Here is a 24,123-nt window from a genome sequence, read left to right on the forward strand (position 1 = left end):
GTTTAAATTGTAAAGTTTTACATTTATATATATTTATTTGGTATTGATTTTTAACTGGGGCTTTGTTGTTGTATATGACAGTCACAGATCAGACATCTCTAAGCTCTTTTACATACACTTACAGGTAACCAACTAAACTAGAACAAGAAAAATATAGTAAATATTCGGTTTTTATTTGGGTGTTTGGAAGTATAAAATTAACATTTTAAAACATGACATTCTGTTTTTACTGGCCATCATAGTTCTCCCAAGCTAGTACTAAATCAACTGGGCTATGGGTTAAGAGTTGGATGTCAATGTGTGCACACTACTGAAAAGTAACAACCTGAAACGTAACATTTTACACCCATTATATAATTTTTGGTACTCTAGATTATAAAAACTGCTCCATTCAGCTATAGGACAGTTTATCAAAGATACTGTCCCATGATAAAGTTAAAATATGAATGCAGAAAAACCATCATGTAAATGTGACTGTATTAAAGGGACTCCGAGCACCTCTCATGGGCATGCCTTTAAGAAAGACGACTACCAACAAAGTCGTGCTATGACCACTCTGGAGGAGCCTCTTGCAATGGCCATGCGTGTCACTTCCTCTTCCTGCTTCATTCAGTGATGCACTTCTCTAACAGAGAAGACAGGGGTGACCCGGAAGTTATAACATATCCAAAGTAGCAGCCGTGATTTTTAAATTGAAATAGAACGAAAACTAATTGGTGTAGAACGGCAGGCATCAAATGAAAGAGGAAAGCACAAGCTACAGAAAGGTATGCATCTTTAAGTACTTTGCAGTACTGGTCGGAGTCTTAAAGGGAGCAAGAGACGAAGCACCCTCGTGTATTTTACCATATATATCAGTAGGAACATTAGAGAAAACACCTACCTTGCTTTCTGTTTTATTCTGCACTGCACAGCCTGCTTCTAATCAGCCCTGATAAAATCTCTGACTGAGCATGCAGTCTGGCTTTGCTCAGGAATCCTTATAGCTGAGTCTGTGTTCTCTCATGTCTTTTCAAGTCCAAGCCTGCCCCCTTGTGGCTCTGCTCAGGAATCATTATAGCTGAGTCATTATAACAAAGACAGACTGAATGCTCAGTCGGGGATTTTATCAGGGCTGATTAGAAGCAAGCTGAACAGTGCAGAATGAAACTGAAAACATGGTAGGTGTTTTCTCTAATGTTCCCACTGATCTATATGGTAAAATACATGAGGGTGCTTCGCCTCTGGTTCACTTTAACCTCCTTAGCGGTAACCCCGTGTGTGACACGGGGTAAGCCGCCGGAGGGTGCCGCTCAGGCCCTGCTGGGCCGATTTACTTAATTTTTTTTTTGCTGGACGCAGCTAGCACTTTGCTAGCTGCGCCAGTACCCCGATCGCTGCTGCCGCGCGCCCGATCGCCGCTATCCGGTGCGGCGCGCGGCCCCCCCCCCAGACCCCGAGCACTGCCTGGCCAATCAGTGCCAGGCAGCGCCGAGGGGTGGATCGGGTCTCCCAATGACGTCCCGACGTCGCTGACGTCATTCCGCCCCGTCGCCATGGCGACGGGGGAAGCCCTCCAGGAAATCCCGTTCTTTGAACGGGATTTCCTGATCGCCTATCGCCGGAGGCGATCGGCGGGGCTGGGGGGATGCCGCTGAGCAGCGGCTATCATGTAGCGAGCCCTCGGCTCGCTACATGATTTAAAAAAAAAAATAATTAAAAAAAAACTGTTGCGCTGCCCCCTGGCGGTATTTTTCATACCGCCAAGGGGGTTAAAGGCATACCCATGAGAAGTGCTCAGAGTTTGTTATATAAAATTTTAAAAGGACAATGAAACACAAGTAGGGCCAGGAGCAAGGTTTTTCAGTGTCTGTATAAAATGTATATTATTTTCAATAACTGGATTGTAAAGTATATCAACCAGACCATATTACTTATTAACATTCATCCTTGTGACTCACAAACATTATATGGCCTACAGGGAATAAAACCCTTAACATACATTTCCTTTCGACAAACCTATATGACTGCTACCATCATGGGTGAATAAGGGCAAAAAATACTATTCTAATGCAAGATGTTGTTGATCAGTTTTATAACAGATAAAATTCAATAAATATTCAGGCAGAGGAATTTATACTACATTCAAAAAAATGCACAAAAATTCTTATTTTGATAGACACTTTCCAAAACGTATCTATAATTTCTTTTTACTGTGCGGAGACAGAATTCTATGTGCGCATCCAACTAACAGTATCAAGTAAGAATCAGTTTTCATGTTGTTTTTTTTAAAACATTGTAACTGCAGTTTTCTTGCAGTTTTAGTTTATTTATCAAAAATATTTCCACAGTACAAAAAAATAAATAAAAAAAATATAGAAAACATGTTGGAAGAGAACAGTAGCAATCCTCACCAACAACAAAAGAACTAGGCAGAATCTTTGAAAACACAACCACAACTGTATCTCTTGTCCCAACGGATTGCTTTAAAGATGTGATTTAACTTTTATGTTTTTGTTAGGAAGGGGAGGGGGGCTGGGGGTGGAGAGGAGGCGGGGTTTGAGTTGTGCTTTGCATAAAACCAGACGCTAAATTTCTAGTACTTCAGGAGCTTTAATAGGTTTTCCACAATGGCATGACTTGTCAAGTTTTTATTTATGCTCGTTTAGCTTATCTAAAAAAAAAACCCCAAAAACAGATATATTTTTTTTTAGACAATTTTAGATTTTGTTCTAGCATCTCAGTCACATGGTGACAAAAGGTGTTTTTGTCAACTGTAAAAAAAGCTGTAAAACTGTAAAAAGCAAAGCGGAGTTGGATTATATTCTAGGGTAACTTTTTTTTTTGCATATATACCAGCTAGAACATAAAAATGTACCTGCAGAATATCATAAAAAAGTCATTATTTAAAGGGAACCAGAGAGGAACGTTCCTAAAAAATAGAAAAAAGCTTCTATACATACTTGGGATTCTTCCAGCCCCATAAGCCTGGATCGCTCCTACGCCACCATCCTCCGCTTCCTGTATCGGCGGTAGCGGGTCCCGTCACTTCAGGCGGACGCGGCCAATTGTCCGCATCACAGGGGCTCCCTCCATACACTTACGAATGCGGCTGCGCAGTAGGCAGCCTCACGCATACGTATAATGGAGGGAGCCCTGTGTGATGCGGACAATTGGCCGCGTGTGCCGGGCGACTGGCAGTAATGATGGGACCCGGTACCGGCGGATCCAGCCAGCAGAGGACAGCTGCGTGGGAGCAATCCGTGCGCATAGGGCTGGAGGAAGCCCCAGGTATATATAAAAGCTTTCTCCCAACGTCTCTGGTTCCCTTTAATAGGAAAAAAAATTACACAATACAAAGCTATTTAAGTCATGCTAAGGTGGAAAACTCTTTTATCGTAGAATTCTCAACAGGACTCTATATAATTACCATATTTTGTGATTATTTTTAAAAAAGTGTGAAACACCTTTGACCTTCCAGCTGTTCATGTCCCAGTATGCCAGTACCAAGACTTGAAGGGCTAGTTTCCAAGACTAATTTAGAATGATGAACTTTCAAAGGAGCCATGCCACTGGTCACTAGCAATAACACAATCAGCAATATAAACTTTGACCAAAAACAAAAGAAAAAAAAAAAAGTTTTTGTTTTTCTTGTTACAGGAGTAGCAATAACAAAGCTTTCAAGAAATGTGTCACATATAGCAAAGAACATTCAGATAATGGCCAAGCTCAAAGAAAAATAACATTACAAGTCCACTGAACAATCCGACCACACAGTCTTGCAGAGTCAAGTTCGGTCAGCGTTTTTACTTTTTGCAAAGTCCACGTGCTAACTCTTTGTCTTGTGTATTTCCATAAAGAGGCTGAAAGGCAGCAAAGGAAGGAATGCCAAGCATAACCATCAGCAACGCAAGGCTAAAAGAGAATACAGCTGGTCGTCCACTGTGGCCTTCATGGTAGCAAGGACCTTCTGTCCACGTTATCATTGTCATTCCAACTGCTCAATACGTTTTGAAGTCAACAAACCAAAGACAGTTATCTTTATACCTTCAAGGTGTTGGGTTTTGAAAATGAATGAGTTTTATTATTTTGCTGTTTTTCTCATTCAACTAAATTATACAGCGTCTTGGAGCGTCCGGTTTTATTCTTCAAAAATAGTGTTGACTGTAGTCAACATATTTGCCCAAAAAAATATACCTTTCTGCTCTTTGCCAATCTACCAAATTGTGCCTGAACTTTGGAGGGCTCAGTCTAAACATTTTGCAACTTAAGCATAAAAAAAGTGTGAGAAAAGTTCCCCTGTGGCTTTGTAAGACTTAGAAAAGTGGTATCTAAAGCATTCAGTTGTTCAAAGCCTGAGTCATCCAACCTCTTTTTGCTCAAAAGCCAGAAGCTTAAGTTCTGACTCGATGAAGAAATAAGAGATCAACTCCATCATTTTCTGATGCTTAAAAAAGCAATTTTCAACTCATCCTTGTAGCTTATATTTTTCAACGAGCTATTGAAACGTCATCAAGAAAAAAAAAAAGCACCAAAATAATCTGGGGAAAAAACAAAAAAGGCATATGGGTGAGCAGATTCCAAACCCAACTACTAAAGTGCCGTGTAGGCTTCGAGTATTGAAAATGGAGATTAACCAACAGGTTATGCCACAGAAAATGTGCAGGCAATGATTTTGGCAGCAAAATGGGAGGGGAGGGGGAGGAAATGATATAATATTCTGCAAAGGCAGAATATTGAAACTAAAGAAGAAAAATTAATTAACATGAAAAAATTAAAATAAAATCACAGCTTCTCAGCAAATAAGTCAGAACTCTTTGCTATAAGATAAAACAATCAAGAGCTTTATTAGTGAATCTACACACCCACCTTTGACCAAATAATTAGGCAAAATGGTGCCACGGTTCGGGCTGAGAACTTAATTAGCACAGTCAAGTGTCAAGTGTAATAAACCATGTCCTTATCGACATGGAGTCAATAAAAAAAAAAATAAGAACTTGAATCAGGATTGCAGAAAACTCACCCATTACTATCAAAAATACTTATTTCTGGAGTGCATTATTACAAGTGTCCTATGCCCCCCCCCCCAATAGGTGAAGATTTAAAGTGACAGGTAGGCCATTCCTGAAGGTACAATCAGTTGGTGAAAATTGAAACAAGATGGTTCCTCTTGGTTCCTTTTCACCAACATCATTCAGACTCTGTTGGCACGAACTAGCATTCGTTAACCTGTTTATTTTAGAAGTCAAGTGTTACATTTAGCTTTTTTCCCCCTTGTTCTTGAGGGAGGAATGGGGATGGATGGACTGAAATTTAGGGACCACTAAGTTGCTACTTTAAGGTTTTTCTTCCCAACAAAACATACGTTTCTGCCAAATATTAGACGAGAGCTGCATCCTTTCTCAGTCAGTGGATACCAGAACAGGAACAGCATGAAGCCTATCGAAGCTTATTGGGACTTCCCATTGTCGAAAAAAGACAAAAAAAAAATCATCGAAATGCAACAGATTTTCCGATTCTCCAAGAGAGAAATCTCAGCTTTTTTGTTTTACTTCACGTTTCTGTTGCATCGAGCTTCACTCTTTTTTGTTAAATCAAATTCAACAGACGTTCACCTTTTCTCAACTTGTTCAGCATAGTCTTTTTTATATAATGTGTTACTTTCTCAAGCTTTCGATCATTTTTCCATTGCCGATGAGATGAGGAAAAATATAATAATAGGATAAGGAGAAAAATAATTCCCTCTAGATATCCCAGAAAACGTAACAAAAACAGAGAGTGATCGTGTCCATCTGGCTGTCGCAGGTTCACCGAGATAGGAGGTGGGATCATTCGATGTTGCTGCTGTCAAAGCTGTGACACTGCAGGTCACTAGTGGTGTAATCGATGTTAGGAAGTTTGAGTCCGTATTTGTCTACGCACCAACAGATTCCACGCTTGCGACCTTTGGAAGGTTTGCACTGTGAAAAAAAAAATATCACTTTCAGAAAACAGCTAAAAAATGTAGCTACGTAAAAGTACATGAAAACTTGGACTACATTTTGCTATTGTTGTAAAGAAAACCGAAACAATATGGACTATCCATCATGGAATGAGATTTATATCTACTTTATTATGCACATGCATAATTTGCTTCCAATAGGTAATGTCTGGTTTCTATGAGTTAAAGAGAAGCTGAGGAAAAAAAAAACTCAAAAGATTTGTAGAGGGAAATGACCTCCTCAACCCCACCGATGCTTGGCTGGACCATCTTCTTCCCGCCACGCTCTTGTCCATGTACAAGCGTGGTCGAACTGTGCAGGTATGAGTACGGTCCGCGCCTGCACAGTAGCACAAAGCCACTCGTGCACAGGGGGAAAAGCCATGTACAAATGACTCTGTGCTACAATACAGGTGGGGACTGTACTGACACATGTGCAGTGAGGCCGTACTCGCACACAGACAGGAGCGTAGCCATGAGATCAGATCCACCAAGCTCGTCAGGTATGCTTAGAGGGACGGGATTGGTAGGGTCCAGGAGGACAGGGGAGGCCTCTGGACTATCCAGAGATTTCCCTCTACTGAGGTAGGTATCTCTCTTTTGGTTTTTTTTTGCTCCACAGGCTTTTGCATGGGCTGGAGAATCCTTGGCTGAAACAAGTACTTTTGAGGGATTTCGGCCAAGAATCTGGCACATGCTCAGCTGCTCTCTGTTGTCTTTTACAAATCTACCAGGGATGAGCAGAAACTTCGCCAGTGCGAATTTACGCATCGTAGTTCGCATCTAAGCATCGTAGTTCGTAGGCGAAGTTTCAAATCTACGCGTACGAATTTACGCATAGCGAAGTAACGCTGCGAGTAGCTTACGCCCACTACGCGTAGTTAACATGTGTACTGCGTAGTGAACTACGAATGCATTACTCGCGTCTATTTTTCCCGTGTACAATTGTATGCTTACAAATTTACGCATTGGAAAGTGAAATGTAGGCATAGAAGGGGTCCTGGTATAGGCATTTGGAGAGGAATTAATGCGGAAAATTTTACGCACATGGGGATAAGCATCAGCATACACTACGCTTCGCACTACGCGTAATTGCGTATTTTAACGCGTAGACATGCATACGAAGCAAATATTTGATTTCGAAGCCGTAGTTTGGTGAAGCGTAATTGCGTAGTTCCAGCGTAGCGAAGTTGGCTCACTACGGCCATCGCTGAAATCTACCATGGTAGATCACTAGATTAACTCCCATCATAGCTCCTCCCCTCTCAATAGGACTTAATTTTCTGCGGAGGAAAGCTACGTTCACGTATACACGGTGTGTTGCGCATCCTGAAAAACAGGACAGACAAAGTCGCATTGCGCATCGTAAAGTGAAGCATACAGTACGTAGAAACGCAACTGTGAACGTGCACGCCATCTGGTAAATGCACAAGGGTGCTGCGCTTTATTTCCGATGGAAACCGCCCAACCACATAACTTTAAACGTACTACTGAGATATCATTGTGTTGTGTGGCGATTATATTGGAAGTTGAAACGCAATGTGCATAGTTCAAAAGAACCTTTATAGCTGAAAAGAATGTCTCTTCAGCAGGGCTTCCCAACTGTGTCCTCAAGTGCCACCAGCAGTACATGTTTTGAAGAATACACAGGTGAGGTAATTAGTGTCTCAGCAGAGCTGATAAACTACATCTGAATGTCCACAAAACATGCACTGTTGGTGGTACCTGAGGACAGGGTTGCTGCTCCTCAGCAGTGATGGGCCGAAATTTCGCATATACGAAATTTCGTATCGAAATTTGCATCGTAATCGCAATGCAAAATTTTAGGGAAAATCGTAATTGATTTCGTATGTCATAGTAGTATTTCATAATTTCGTGTAATTTCTTGCGTAATTTTTGTGCAATTTTGCAAAATGTGCCGACTCTGGCAGTTAATTGCAAATCCCCCATACATGCTATTGCTACCAAAATTGGTACATATGTTAAGGAGCATATTGAGTACAAATCAAAAAAAGAATTTTTCAAAAAGACAAGTTATTGAGAAAATCTATTTTAAAAATGCAAAGAAAAAAGTTTTTTAAACTGTGATTTTTCGAAGTTTAAAAACCATTTTTCTTTGCTTTTTTTAAATCGGTTTTCTCAAAAACTATATGTTTTTTTTGAAAAATTATTTTTTTCCATTGTACCCGCTATTCCCTTTAACATAGGCAGCAATTTTGGTGTTAGTAGCATGTATGGGGGATTTGCTATTGACCTCTAAAGTCGGCACAAAATTATGCGAAATTTCGCTAATTTTTATACGTAATTACAAATGACTATGAATTCTATTTAGTTTGCAAATCGTACCGGTAATTACATATTGGTGTAATTGCGAACATTTCCGCGAAATTTTGCGAAATCTGAATTTTGCTGATTACGCTCATCGCTGCTCTACAGTACTCTTTCTAAATCGGGGGGAACAATCTCAAAATACGGTTTTGGACAACAACGTATTTCTGGTGAAGTATCAAACACTATCCCTAAGTATATTCAGTTGACTTTTTTCCTAAGTTTACTCCTAGGAGATATTTTCAAACCTTGACGATACTTTTTGATCACTTTTAAATTTTGCGAAAAAGTAATTTTAAATAGAAGATGAAAAATGATCTAGGAGAAAACCAAGGAGACAAATTGAATAAGGGCCTGCAGGCCCTTATCCAATTAACTTTTCTCTTGAGTTAACTTAGGAGGTAATTTTTCATCTTATCTAAACAACAACTTTTCAGTACTTTCGATTGAAAAAATACTAAAAAGTAGGCAAAAACCTAAATATCAAACTTATTTTCAGTAACCTCTTGCTCGATGGGCGCTTATAAGGTATTTTATTGGTAAGGTTCGGAAATATCTCCTTGGAGAAAACTCAGGAGTGAAGGCAATAGTATAGGGGCAGTAGACATCTGCTAATCTGGCCTGCAAGGTGCTGTCCACTTTTCTGAGATTTTTCTTACTTGTTTCCTTTTGAAGAATCCTTTGCGGTCACAGTTGGGAATATAGAATGCCTTTGGGTACACACGATGGGACATCTTCATGTCCTGCATGATAGTCTCCATCTGCCTACGGCAAGGACCCTGGAAATGAAGGAGGTGAAAGTCAGACAGTGCTATAGATTGATTCATTCTTAATGTAACTGGCTTTAAACATCACACTGGATTCACAACAAATGTTACGCTGACGTTATTGTTTAAAAACGGGAGAACCTCCTCATTCTTCACTGTGAAACCAAAGAGCTCCAACCTTATTCTTCACCGTGCGTCCAAGTAGCTCCACCCTGCTTCTTAACCATGCACCCAAAAAATGTCACCCTTATTCTTCACTGTACAACCAAAGAGCTCCACCGTTATTCTTCACCGCGCACCCAAGGAGCTCCACCCTTATTCTTTGCACAAAAGGAGCTCTACAACCTTGGGTGGATATTAAACTGAAGCCCTATCTTCTCTGACTTGGACCTCTGCCCCGCCTTTTCCTGTTCCCATCTTCTCTGATTTGGACATCTGCCCCCACCTCTTCCTGTTCACAAACCAATAAAAGCACCAGAACTGTCAACGGAAGTGCTTTAACTTTCTTATTGAGGTCAAGAAGGGAAAACAGAGGACAAGGTCATTGACGTCAAGACCTCTATTTCGTGCTCTTGCATGCAGAGGAGCATGGTTGCAATCACAAATCCGACAAGCATCAGCTCTTGTTGGATATCTTTCGGGGGTCCGCATGCAGCAATGGTGGGGGCCAGGAGGTCGTGGAAAACCACAGTTGGATCCAGAGGCTTCCCTTTTCTTATGGTAAGTAAGTATCTGTCTTTTTACATTAGGCTCTGCTGAGGTACAATTTAACCCTCTCTGCCACAGTCTGTGTCCCCTGCCAGGAATGTAAAAATACAAAAAACTGTCCTTGCCCATTCCTATCCCCGTTATCCAGGTATATATTTTCTATAACAAATGACAAATACAAACAACAATTGCATATCCAGCCTGTTCCCACCCACTTCTTAAGCCACCCACTAGATCATACTCTATGCCCCTTTATGTCCCCGCCCACTTCACAAGTCACCCACCAGATCAGACTCTAAGCTTCTCTATGTCCCCGCCCACTTCACAAGCCACCCATCAGATCAGAATCTATGCCCCTCTATGTCCCCGCCCACTTCTCAAGCCACCCATTAGATCAGACTTTTTGCCCCTCTATGTCCTGCCCACTTCTCAAGCCAACCCACCAGATCAGAATCTATGCCCCTCTATGTCCCCGCCCTCTTTTCAAGCCACCCACCAGATCAGACTTTTTGCCCCTCTATGTCCTGCCCACTTCTCAAGCCACCCACCAGATCAGAATCTATGCCCCTCTGTGTCCCCGCCCACTTCTCAAGCCACCCACCAGATCAGACTTTTTGCCCCTCTATGTCCTGCCCACTTCTCAAGCCAACCCACCAGATCAGACTCTATGCCCCTCTATGTCCCTGCCCACTTCTCAAGCCACCCACCAGATCAGACTCTATGCCCCTCTATGTCCCCACCCATTTCTCAAGCCACCCACCAGATCAGACTCTATGCCCCTCTATGTCCTGCCCACTTCTCAAGCCACCCACCAGATCAGACTCGATGCCCCTCTATGTCCCCGCCCACTTCCCAAGCCACCCACCAGATCAGACTCTATGCCCCTCTATGTCCTGCCCACTTCTCAAGCCACCCACCAGATCAGACTTTTTGCCCCTCTATGTCCCCGCCCACTTCACAAGCCACCCACCAGATCAGACTCGATGCTGTACTCCGGGGAAGCGCTCTGTGCTTTGCTCTCCACGGACACGATCCTCGACGCCGACTGCTTCTTTTTCTGGTAGATGTTCAGCGCTATGGCTTTGTGCTCAGGGACCCGATTCCCCTTTCGTGGCTTTGGGGGGTAGTTTTCGTCTGTGTCAGAGGTGGTGGGGTCTTCCTCTCTGGATTCTCTCTCTAGAAAAATATTGGAACTTTTGAGTCCTCACAGAATACAACGCTACACAAACTAAAACAAGCTGATCAATTAAAACCAATACTGAACTGTCCATGCTGGAAAACACGGCAGACATATGGAGCAGAGAGATATTATTCCACAACTAGTTGGGATTGGGCCAATCCGATTCAGTCAGGAAACGCGATTGGCCCAATTTCAAGCTCCATACAATTTGCATTACAATTTCATTAGTATAGAAGTATGACAGCGCTCCTCCACTTGCAGTGTTCTCCCCAGAATTTTTTTCCAGCCGGGTGGCATGAAATAGTAGCCGGGTGGCTTGAAAAGGTAGCCGGGTGGGGCGAGATGAAAATGCAGGGCAACTCTGCTTGCAGCATAGGAGGAGGTGAAAATGTGAGCCGATGACAGCCGGGTGGTCACCAAATCTAGCCGGGTGGAGCACCCGCCTAAAAGAGCCTGGGGAGAACACTGACTTGTATATTCAGATATCTATAAAATGCTCCACATAGTGCATTACTGTTATAGCAGTTCACCACCAGTGCTCCACACAGAATCAGAATCAGAATCAATTTATTTTTTGCCAAGTAAGTTTGCACCTACAAGGATTTTGTCTTGGCAGTTGCTTAACAAACACAAACAAAAAACAATACAAGGACAGACCGTGTGTATATTACAAGTTAAGGACATTATAAGTATAGTGGCAGTAAGCAATGTGAGAATTGTTCATTTACAGTTCTGTGCTGATTACTTTCAGTCCTAGCAGCTCTAACGTGGTTCAGCATTAAGTATGGCTACCGCTTGAGGGAAAAAGCTGTTCCTGTGTCTGGAGGTTTTGGTAGCGATTGACCGGAATCTTACTCCTGAAGGCATGCGCTGGAAGATGGAGTGAGCTGGGTGAGAGGGGTCAGAGGCAATTTTGGATGCTCTCTTTCTGCACCTGCTAGTGTAAAGATCCTGCAGGGAAGGTAAGCTACAGCCAACTATCCTTTCCGCTGATCGGATGATGCGCTGCAGCCTCCCCTTTTCTAATGCTGAGCAGGAGCTGAACCATACAGTCATAGATGATGTTATGGTGGATTCGATGATTGCAGTGTAGAACTGCACCATTAGATTTTGAGGTAGGCCAAACTTTTTCAGCTGCCGCAGATGGTACATTCTCTGTTGTGCTTTCTTGACAATAGTGGCAGTGTTGTTGTCCCATTTTAAGTCGTTTGAGATCGTGGACCCAAGAAACTTGAATGACTCTACTTGGGTTATTGTGGATCCATTTATGGTTAAGGGGAGGTGCTGGGGGGGAGATCTCCTAAAGTCTATTATCATCTCCATGGTTTTGAGAGCATTTAGTTCTAAGTTGTTGCTGCTGCACCAGGAGGAAAGCTGTCCCACCACATGCCTGTATGCAGACTCATCCCCGTTTTGAATGAGACCAACAACTGTTGTGTCGTCTGCAAACTTCAGAACCTTAACAGATGGATCTGTGGAGATGCAGTCATTGGTGTAAAGTGAGTACAGCAGTGGGGAAAGCACACAGCCCTGGGGTGCACCAGTACTGACTGTCAGAGAGCTTGATGTGAGTTTACCAAGTCTAACACGCTGTCTTCTGTCGGTTAAGAAGTCGGTTATCCATTTGCAGAGGGATTCAGGTATGTGTAGCTGGGAGAGCTTGCTGTGCAGCAGTGATGGAATTATGGTATTAAATGCAGAGCTGAAATCTATAAATAAAATCCTGGTGTAGGTTCCTGGGTTATCTAAATGCTGTAGTACATAATGCATACACATGTTCATGTAGTCCACACACTAAAGGTGGCCACACACCATACAATTACCAGATCCAATTTTTCACCAATTCGATTACTTTGATCGGTTGTCTCAAAAAATCAAGAGCTTTTCTTTGTATTTTATCGATTAATCCGATCAAATTTCCCATTTTTTTTTCAATTTTTGGAGATTTAACATGTTGGAAATTGCAGACCAACTTTGTCAAGAATTGTATGGTGTGTGATGGACTGTCAATTACTTGATGTACAGTTCCAATCAATTTTTTTCTGATCTTTTAATTATTTTATTCATGATTGAGGAAAATTTTTACATAGGTGTGTGGTACATTGGTCAGATTTTTGAATTGTTACAATCAGTCAGAAAAAATTGATTGCTATTCTTGAATTGAACAAATATTAAGAAAATTGTCTGGTGTGTGGCCACCTTAAAGGGACTCCGAGCAGTGCAGAAACTATGGAAAGATGCATATCATTTTAAAGCTCTCTTTCTCCTCTTTCCAATGATATATAAACCGCCACCCTACGCCTGTTAGTTTTCGCTATTTTCGCGATTGAAATTGCCGGGGCCGCGATTTCAATCGCGAAAATAAAGAAAACTAAAAGGCGTAGGGCGACGATTTAGGTGTCGTCAGAAAGAGGAGAAAGAGAGCTTTAAAATGATATCCATCCTTCCATAGTTACTTGTATTTTACTGGACGACACTTTCCCCAGTGTCAGCAGCTCCATTCAGCAGAATGGAGCTGCTGACTTTAGGAAAAAGTCGCCCTGTGTAATACAATGTAACTATGGAAAGATGGATATCATTTTAAAGCTCTCTTTCTCCTCTTTCTGACGACACCTAAATCGTCGCCCTACGCCTTTTAGTTTTCTCTATTTTCGCGATCGAAATCGCGGCCACGGCAATTTCAATCGTGAAAACTAAAAGGCGTAGGGCGGCGGTTTATATATCATTGGAAAGAGGAGAAAGAGAGCTTTAAAATGATATGCATCTTTCCATAGTTTCTGCACTGCTCGGAGTCCCTTTAAAGAGAACCAGAGACGAAGCACCCTCATGTATTTTACCATATAGATCAGTGGGAACATTAGAGAAAACACCTACCCTGCTTTCTGTTTCATTCTGCACTGTTCAGCTTGCTTCTTATCAACCCTGATAAAATCCCCGACTGAGCATTCAGTCTGGCTTTGCTCAGGAATATTTATAGCTCAGTCTGACTTCTTTCATGTCTTTTCAAGCCCAAGCCTGCCCCCTGATGGCTCTGCTCAGGAATCATTATAGCTGAGTCATTATAGTAAAGCCAGATTGAATGCTCAGTCGGGGATTATATCAGGGCTGATAACAAGCAGGCTGTGCAGTGCAGAATGAAACAAAGCAGGGTAGGTGTTTTCTCTAATGTTCCCACTGATATATATGGTAAAATACATGAGGGTGCTTCATCTCTGGTTCACTTTAAGTCCCTTCAAGCATAGGAGCTCACCAGATATTACCCACCTCAATTGTCAGGTGGGTCTAGCGGACTGATGGTTAACCTTGGCACTCCAGCTGTGACAAAACTACAAATCCCATCATGCCTCTGCCTCCCCGAGTTATGCTTAGAGCTGTCAGAGTATTGCAATGCCTCATGGGACTTGTAGTTCCACCACAGCTGGAGTGCCAAGGTTAGCCAACACTGGTGTAGCGTTTTTTGACTCATACAAGGAAGTTGCTCCACAGTGCATAAACATTTCTGTAATCCAGCTCTCTCTGGACATAAAAACATCACAGCGTAAAATGATAAAAAATACCAAAAAGCTCCTTGCGTTCATCAGCGAAGTCACATGGACAGAAGACTCAAAGCGCAACATCCAAATAGGCCCAGTGATGTTCGCTCTGCTATCATGGGTCAGATTACGGCACGGGAGTTCCTTTAACACGATCCAACACCGGCCGGTTCCCGGTTAGCAGAGCAGACACTACTGGGCATATTCTGACTGCAGTTTTTGGTATCTTTTTTCGTTCCTGAGATATACCCAGGAGAAATATATGCAAAATAGCTATTTTGCTAGGAGTGTCAGAAGAAAGTCCCCAAATGTCAGGAGCAAATTCTTCCTCTTTAATTTGAAAGTGGCCTTTGACATGATAGCTGCAACCAATAGCAAAGCTCAGCTCTATCGACCAGTGTTAGCGGTGGATCGCCACAATGCAGTATAATGTCGTGCATCTGCTCTGCTCTCTGGAACAACAGGAAATGGACATCAGCTGATTTCACTGTAGGAATCCTCATCTGATGTACATGAGGGTCACTTTCAGGGATGCTTATGCAGCTATACAAGGGTGCGTGGATGTTAGACTGAGGCCACATACACACATCAGACCATAGTCTTTTGAAAATGAAAGATCACAGACCAATTTTACCCCCTTCCATGTAGTATGAGAGCCATACCTTCAGTGTCTTTTCTATGGAGTTGAACTCCCCATCAGAAAAAAATCTTTGCAAGATGCTGCACACACAGATGCTGTACAGACACAAAAGATCAGAATCTGCAAAAGATCTGTTCCTGCCAAAGATCCGTTCCTGCAAATTGCATTCATAGTCTATGAGATCTGCAGATCATCATACACACCTTGTTTAACTGACATTCATCTGCAGATCAGACAATCATCTGCAGATCTGAAAATCCATCCTGGTGGATCTGATCTGCAGATGAATGTCTGTTAAACAAGGTGTGTATGATGATCTGCAGATATCATAGACTATGAATGCATTTTGCAGGAACGGATCTTTGGCAGGGACAGATCTTTTGCAGATACTGATCTTTTGAATGTCTACAGCATCTTTGTGTGCAGCATCTTGCAAAGATTTCTGTCTGATGGGGAGTTCAGCTCCATAGAATAGACTGTGTAGGTATGGCTCCCATACTACATGGAAGGGGGTAAAATTGGTCTGTGATCTTTCATTTTCCAAAGACTATGGTCTGATGTGTGTATGAGCCTTGAGGCCTGGAACCCACTAGCAGCCCTTTTTAAGCACAAGTGATTTTATAAGCGCTTTCTAATGTAATGCTATGGGGGAATTTTTTTTTATTATTCACATCCCTCAAGTGGGATCACACCCATTGCCTTAGCAAGAGCTTTTCAAATCACAAGCGCTTGGGCTATATTCACATTATAAATCGCCAGCGCTATCGCAATCGCTGGGCGATTTTTTGAGAGTTTATTTAAGCGCTTTTCCCTGCGTTTTGCGCTTAGAAAAGCGCTTTTGCGGAGCGATTCGTTTTTTTCACTTCCTGACGTCAGTCAAGAAGTTAACTATTTCACCCGGAATTTAAGAAATACAATGTATTTATTCATAGAAGCGCTGGGGAAATCGATATACAAAGCGCTTTTTCACGCGCTTTGCGATTGCCCTATACCTTCCATTAAGCCAAAGCGCTCAGAAAATGGTACATGTATCGCGTTTGCGATTTCAATTATATCGAATCGCTTACATGTTAACACTCTCACAGGGAATCATTGCACAAGCGCTTTTGAGACGATTTCTAAAATCGCCAGCGCTTAAAAAAAACCCGCAAATGCTCATAGTGTGAATGAGCAAAAGGCTTACAAAAGGCTTAAGCTACATACACACAGGGCACAATTGTCCCCCGTTGCATGCGTGCACGTGAACAGGGAGCGACAGCTGTCCACACGTCTCGCCAGAAAGGCAGAGACGCGGCGGAAGCTGTTTGTGAATGGAGCATAGCCCGGCCAGATGCTCCATTCACTTGCGTAGGTCTCCTGTCGCTAGCCTGCGTACTCACGCGGGACTAGCGACAGTTCCGGTGAAGTTGCGGCGACAGCTGTAGCCGGCGATTGAACATGTCAGCTCCGACGGGCGACGGTTCGGGGCGCGCGTTATACACACGGGCGACCTGTCGCCGCAACACGTGCGTGCCACGTGGTTGCGGCGACGGCCGTACCCTGTGTGTATGGGCCATTAGAAAAGTGCTGCTAGTCGGTTCCAGGGCTTTTGGTAGCAAGCATGATGTCAATAGGCTGTGTGCTCTATAAAGTCCTGGCGCTCTAAATAAACAGCCCCGGTGTCCAATTACACCTTGAGGCCAGAAACCTTGTACTTCTACTAGCACTAGGGGGAGTATGACCCAACGCTTCTGACATTTAAAAATCATTTTGAGCACAATAGGGCCTAACTTGGAGAATAGGTTTGCTATTGAGAAATCCAATGCTGGTTAGGAGACAAGTACAGGCAGCTATTACTGCCAAGGGCATGCTGGACCTTGCAGTGCTCCAACTGGTTTGGTTGGCTGATGACTGTCCTGGAGCCATTTGTAATAACAACACAGGGGTTTCTGTGTCACTGAGCTGCAATTACGGCAGGTCACTGTGTGGGTGTCGATAGCAGTGGCCTGTAGGTGACCTCCAGCTGGACAAGGATGAACTTTAACCTCTGCCCCAACAAAACTGCTCTTACTTGCACAAGAGAACCAATTCACCCTCCCCCCTCACTAAAGACCCCGAAACAGAGAAGGGACTGGTTAAGTACCGTTAGACACAAACTCATAACCGCGTTCTGTATGCCATGGCATGGTAAAGTAACTGAACACAAAGCATTAATAGTTTGTTTTTTGTTTTTTTTGCTAATTTAAAAACAAGAAAATAGACTCTTAACCACATGATCAGCAGAATCAATTTCTTGTAAGTGAGAGCCAATATCTGCAAACCACAAGCTCTGTGCATGCTGCTAATGTTTCAGCATGGCATGCAGTATATACATTTTGTATAGGAAAACTACCAGTGTTTCCCCCCAAAATAAGACACCCTCTGAAAATAAGCCCTAGCACATCTTTTGGAGCAAAAATTAATATAAGACAGTGTCTTATTTTCGAGGAAACACGGTACCATGTAAAATGCCACAACAGGGTGTGAGTTCCACTCTAAAAGGACAATTGCACAATAGTGGATGACCTATTTCTGTCCTCCTCAGTTATATTGGCAGCTACTGAACTACACAATTCAGCAAACACTGTAGCACTTGTGCTAACACTAAAGTTCCAATGGGCAACCTGAAAGTTGTGCTATAATGGGAATGTATCCTTCGAGCTGTAGTGTTACCATGGCTACAGTGTACTAAGCAGGCACCCTTGAAGCTGTAGTGTTACCATGGCTACAGCGTACTAAGCTGGCACCCTCAAAGCTGTAGTGTTACTATGGCTACAGTGTACAAATTAGGGACCCTTCAAGCTGTAGTGTTACCATGGCTACAGTGTACTAAGCACCCTTCAAGCTGTAGTGTTACCATGACAACAGTATACTAAGCATGGACCCTTCAAGCTGTAGTGTTACCATGGCTACTGCGTACTAAGCTGGCACCCTCAAAGCTGTAGTGTTACCATGTCTACAGTATACTAAGCATGGACCCTTCAAGCTGTAGTGTTACCATGGCTACAGCATACTAAGCTGGCACCCTCAAAGCTGTAGTGTTACCATGTCTACAGTGTACTAAGCAGGCATCCTTCAAGCTGTAGTGTTACCATGGCTTCAGTGTACTAAGCTGGCACCCTCAAAGCTGTAGTGTTACCATGTCTACAGTGTACTAAGCAGGGACCCTTCAAGCTGTAGTGTTACTATGGCTACAGTGTACAAATTAGGGACCCTTCAAGCTGTAGTGTTGCCATGGCTACAGTGTACTAAGCAGGCACCCTTCAAGCTGTAGTGTTGCCATGGCTACAGTGTACTAAGCAGGCACCCTTCAAGCTGTAGTGTTACCATGACTACAGTATACTAAGCAGGGACCCTTCAAGCTGTAGTGTTACCATGACTGCAGTGTACTAAGCAGGGACCCTTTAAGCTGTAGTGTTACCATGGCTATAGTGTACTAGGCAGGTACCCTTGTACCTGTGTTGTTACCATGGCTACAGTATGCTCTATGTCCCAGGATAAACACTAGGAGATACAGATCACCATCACTAGACAATACTACACCGTCCTATCAGCACCGTGGGAGTTGTAGTGCCGCCATGGCGGTAGTATATTACAAGTCCCAACAGCATGCTGGGAGCTGTAGTGTCACCACAGCTGTAGTATATTTCAAGTGAAAGAAGCATGCTGGGAGTTGTAGTGCAGCCATGGTGTAAAATTTAACAAGTGACAGCAGCATGCTGGGAGTTGCAGTGCCACTATGGCTGTAGTATATTACAGCATGCTGGGAATTGTAGTGCCGCTATGGCTGTAGTGTATAACTGCATGCTGGGAGTTGTAGTGCAGCTATAGCTGTAGTATATTACAGCATGCTGGGAGTTGTAGTGCCACTATGGCTGTAGTATATTTCAGCATGCTGGGAGTTGTAGTGCTGCTATGACTGTAGTATATTACAGCATGCTGGGAGTTGTAGTGCCACTATGGCTGTAGTATATTACAGCATGCTGGGAGTTGTAGTGCTGCTATGACTGTAGTATATTACATGTCCTAGAAGCATGCTGGGAGTTGTAGTGCCCCCTGTAGAATCCTGCTTGGCGTTCCTGGCGCTCGCGTCTGGAAATGTGAACGCTGGTAACATGGGCCTTCCTGCAGAGCCGGCAGCTCAGGTTCCAGTCACTTTGTACCGGAGACTATTTCTGTTTGAACATAATCCAGAGGCATTAGCTGCATCCTGATGTCCTCTCCTCTCCCACCTCTGTTCCAGGGCACAGAGATATTCTCATCCAGGTCAGGCCAGGTCCACCCAGTCATGAGCTCATCCGCAACAGATCCCATGTCGTGTTGTGTTCAAAACAATCAGAATTAACAAGATGACCAGAACAATATTTATACCATCCTCCCCTCCGCCCTTTCCATAGAGCAGCTGTCTGATCACCCCTCCTCTCCCTGTACTTCAGCCACCCTCTTTCCCGCCGTGCAACCTCCTGGAGGACAACCGATAACGCTCCATTTCCAGTCTCAAGATTCACACACAAGGACAACCCAGGCGGAAAAAAAACGAATGAAATAAACGATTGTATCTATCTTCCTTCTCCTAAAAATGACTTTTTAAGATATCCCACCGCTTTATTTTATGTTTAAATCGACTTTTTAAGTGATAACTGTTTTATTGTTTTTGCTCAATGACACAGTCATTCATTTATGCTAGAGCTAAAATCTATGAACTATTGACCCTTTTTATCTCTTTCCTGCTTTCAGACGCCATTTTCTGCTAGGAAAGTGTTTTATAGTTAGAATTCCTTATCAGTAAGGGTCACACTGTAGTCACTTCCTGTCTGAGTCGGGACTGAGTCAGCCACTTACATACCTGATATTTAACTCTTTCAGGCAGAGAAAGAAAAAAAGGAACACAGCGTAGTTATTTGCGTGCTAGGCACTGTACATACACGTCTATCTCATCATGTCACATGTCACCTTGGATATCCTTTAAACTTGGACAAAATGATCATTTGTGATCTGATCACACAACAGGGGTAAAGAGGCACCCAAGTATGGATAAAAGTAGGTTAAAAAAACAACAACAATATAGATATAGATAAATATAGATACGTGAGGTGGCTTACCTTACTAACAACAGTCACATGTGACAAACAAGGTTTATTATTGCACAGGCAACGTGTTTCGCCAGTGCAATCCCACTTCCTCAAGGCCAATACAAGTGCCAGGACAGCTGTAGCCAATTGTATCCTTATTTATGGTACTTTTTCAATTGCAGAGTGCTGAAAAGTTGTTTTAAAAGAAGATGAAATATCTCTAGGACAGTGATCTGCAATCTTGGCTCGCCAGCTGTTAAGGAACTACAAGTCCCACAATGCATTTGCCTTTATGAACCATGACTGTGGCTGTCAGACTCCCACAATGCATTGTGGAACTTGTAGTTCCGTAACAGCTGGAGATCCAAGTTTGCAGATCACTGTCCTAGGAGAAAACTTAGGGGAAAAAAAGTGAATTGAATAAGAGCCTGGTACACACTTTCAATTATGATTGGCCAATCACTGACCAATTTTACCATCTCCATGTAGTATGAGTGCCAACAGATACTGAATGCTATGAACAGATTGTATAGGTAACCTTTCATACTACATGGAGGTGATAAAATTCACCAATCAAAATTGATCCCTTAAAGTGAACCTGAGGTGAGAGTGATATGGCGGCTGCCATATTTGTTTCCTATTAAACAATACCTGTTGCCTGGCAGGCCTGACAATTTATCTGGCTGCAGTAGTGTCTGAATAACACCAGAAACAAGCATGCAGCTAATCGTATCAGATCTAACAATAATGTCAGAAACACCTGATCTGCTGCATGCTTGTTCAGGGGCTATGGCTAAAAGTATTAGAGGCAGAGGATAAGCAGGACAGCCAGGCAAATGGTATTGCGTAAAAAGGAAATAAATATGGCAGCCTCCATATACTTCTCACTACAGTTATCCTTTAACCAGTATACTATCCAGAATCAGAAGCGGCATGTAATACAGTTATTTTCATTAATGTATTGGTGTAACTATGCATTTTAAAGAGACACTGAAGCAAAAAAAAATTATGGTATAATGATTTGTATGTGTAGTACAGCTAAGAAATAAAACATTAGGAGCAGAGACATACGTCTGATATTGTTTTCAGTACGGGAAGAGTTAAGAAACTCCAGTTATCTATGCAAAAAAGCCATTGAGCTCCACAACTTCCAAAGAAGCTTGCTATCTCAACTGTCAGTCACTGTAATTTATTTTTCTTTCCAGAGGACAGGTCAACACTTCACTGGGCTGCTCTGTAAAATCATTTAGAATGCTGAGTAGTGTGTACACTGCAAATATTAGAGAATAATGCAATGTTATAAAAAACACTATATAACTGAAAATAACAACATGAGAATATTTTCTTTGCTACTAATGCTCTAGTAATTATCTGTACCACACAACCAATTCATTATATCATTATTATTTTTTTCGCTTCAGTGTCTCTTTAACAGAACATAATTGTCTTTACATTGCAGCATGGGGCAGACACATGCTACTCAATGTGCGCAAAAACGCGCACAGAAATGCACTGAGCGTTGCTACAGAACCGGTGAGAACGAGTCTGTACCGCCCTGAACCACTCTCCACCTCAACTATCAGTTTCTACCAGTAACTCGATTACCAGCCCTCTCCCCCCCTCCCCTCCGAAAAAACCCAAAATACAATTACGCCGCACTCACAATAGACCTCCCCTCTACAGCTGTGCAGATCCAACAATGCTGTCTACAGCTGGGATTAAGAAGTTCAATAATGCAGTAAAAGGAGGAGATGGAACTCAGACAGCACAAATCACTCTGCACAGAAACAGGCTGTAACCCAGAAGGCACTTTAGAGGAGGACGGTTGAGTAAACAGAGTCATTCCTAGTGGCCACCTGGCTGCACCCAGTAGAGAGAGAGAGAGAGAGAGAGAGAGGGCAGCAGCTGCAGGTTCTGGCCAGCTGGACACTCAGAAATGCGTTCCAGAAAACAGGAGATGTTCACTTGTCACGGCTATCAGCACCAGGCCAAAAACAGAACCGAGAACGCAAATGCCACGCATATACAGGGTTTCCGCTTTCCTTAACGTGTACCCAAGGCGGGGTAAGAAAACCGAGATACTTACCTAAGAAGGGGGAAGTCTCTGGATCGTTCAGAGGGTTCCTGTGTCCTCCTGGCCCACACCATTTATGTATGCAGACCCCCAGAACATTTCCAACACGAGCTTGTCAAGTATTTTGGCGTGGCCACGCTCCTGCTGTGTATAGGCGTGGCCACACTGCACCTGCGCCAGTACAGCTGTGCATGCACATAACACTGAAGCTTTGGCTTAGAGCTCAGACACAGGTGCACTCGTGCAGGTACAGAACGGCTCCATTGCGCAATGGAGGCGCAAGGTTGCAATTTTTAAGAGGGTCCCAGGCGGGCAGTAGCAGCGGTGGTCCGGAGGAGGATGTGGGACGCTTCTAGAGTATTTAGAGCAGTGGTCCTCAAACTAAGGCCCGCGGGCCGAATGTGGCCCCCTGTGTCATTTTTATCGGCCCCCCACACACAAAATGTATTACTTATAGATGCGGTCAGCTACATCTTTAAATATTGGTGGTCCACATATATAATAGCAGTGCTGGCACTACCCATCCACATGGAAGCCAGAAAGCAGTCATTTGCTGGTTTCCAATCAAATTCCACATTAGGACGGCGACACTGCTATCCAATTGGACTGCACGTTGTCGCCTGGGTTTACTTCACTGTCTGGCCCGCAAAGACTTCTACATCATTTTATGTATACTCCAGCCCCCCAGCAGTCTGAAGTACGTTGACCCGGCCCTCAACCCAAAACGTTTGGGGACCCCTGATTTAGAGGCTTTCCTCTTCTCAAGCTAAATACCCACCGGCAGATATGGCCAGATCGGGGATCGCCGCAGACGAATGAGCGGGTACCCTAATCCATCTGGCGGAATCGGCAGAGGCGGAAGCGAACAATGATGTAAATGATCATTTACACAATGGCGTGAAAATAGCCATTTTCTAAATCCTACCATAGTTATATCTCTATGTATGTATCGTGTGGTGTATGTATTGTGCTAATTTAGGGGGAAGCCAATTAACTTATCTGTATGTTTTTGGGATGTGGGAGATAACCGGGGTGCCTGGAGGAAACCCACGCAGACACGGGGAGAACATGCAATCTCTGTGCAGGTAGTGCCCTGGCTGGTATTCAAACTGAGGACCCAGTGCTGCAAAGCAAGATCGCTACTAACTACTACACCACCGAGCTGCCCAAAGAAATGGCGGACCAGTGATTGGACAGTTTGATCTGGCATCCCTGCGTTGCCACGACAGCCACTCAATCGATTGTCAAACTGCCTTCAGCTTAGATTCTGATTGGGTGAGTATTGCAAGCTGGTTAATGGTTTGCTACTCCCGATTCAATGTCCGACAGGGGATTAAACAAACGTTTGGCGAATTAGGACACTACGGACCCTTGCACAGCCCTCCGTCACTTGCTGTGTCTTGTCGTGGATGGAGGACTTGGACAGCATTCTCCATCGGAGCTCTAATCAATATGGCATGCATGCTGCATAGCCGACCAGGCCCACATCTGAAGCCCACTTAACTAGAAGCACACTAACGCTTTAACTAAAAGGCCAGGCGTTTTCTGCGAGACACACAGGGCTTGTCTGGTATTATAAGTGTCTGCAATAGGACCATGGTGCTCAACACGTAATTGCGGATACAGGCCAGGTCCACTAACAAGAGAGGATTGTGTGCCTTGTGGCTGCGCGTGGAACAATGTGACTTTTCTCCAACGGGATTGGCCTCGCGGATAGGAGGCGTAGGGGTTGGGGGGGGACCATGCTGGGTCTCACCCCACTTTCTCCCACAGGGACCGTAAATCTGAGCACAGCAGGGCAACTGACAGCCAGAGAGAGTTCAGGACTGCAGGGGGAAAAACTC

The 24,123-nt window shown here is 43.4% G+C and overlaps 1 protein-coding gene across 1 annotated transcript in view; it reads right to left on the reverse strand.

Annotated features, from left to right (window-relative positions):
• Nucleotides 1-907: 907 nt before the first annotated feature.
• Nucleotides 908-24,123, reverse strand: part of IGFBP5 (insulin like growth factor binding protein 5) — a 44,193-nt gene continuing 20,977 nt past the window's right edge. Inside the window, exons 2-4 of the mRNA XM_068246094.1 lie at nucleotides 10,733-10,938; nucleotides 8,947-9,066; nucleotides 908-5,939 (exon numbers count right to left, since the gene is read on the reverse strand). Coding sequence (XP_068102195.1) covers nucleotides 5,808-5,939; nucleotides 8,947-9,066; nucleotides 10,733-10,938 — 458 coding nt within the window. The 3' untranslated portion in view covers nucleotides 908-5,807. The remainder of the gene's footprint in view (nucleotides 5,940-8,946; nucleotides 9,067-10,732; nucleotides 10,939-24,123) is intronic.

The sequence above is a fragment of the Hyperolius riggenbachi genome, chromosome 7 (assembly GCF_040937935.1).
Source record: "Hyperolius riggenbachi isolate aHypRig1 chromosome 7, aHypRig1.pri, whole genome shotgun sequence".
Lineage (NCBI taxonomy): Eukaryota > Metazoa > Chordata > Amphibia > Anura > Hyperoliidae > Hyperolius > Hyperolius riggenbachi.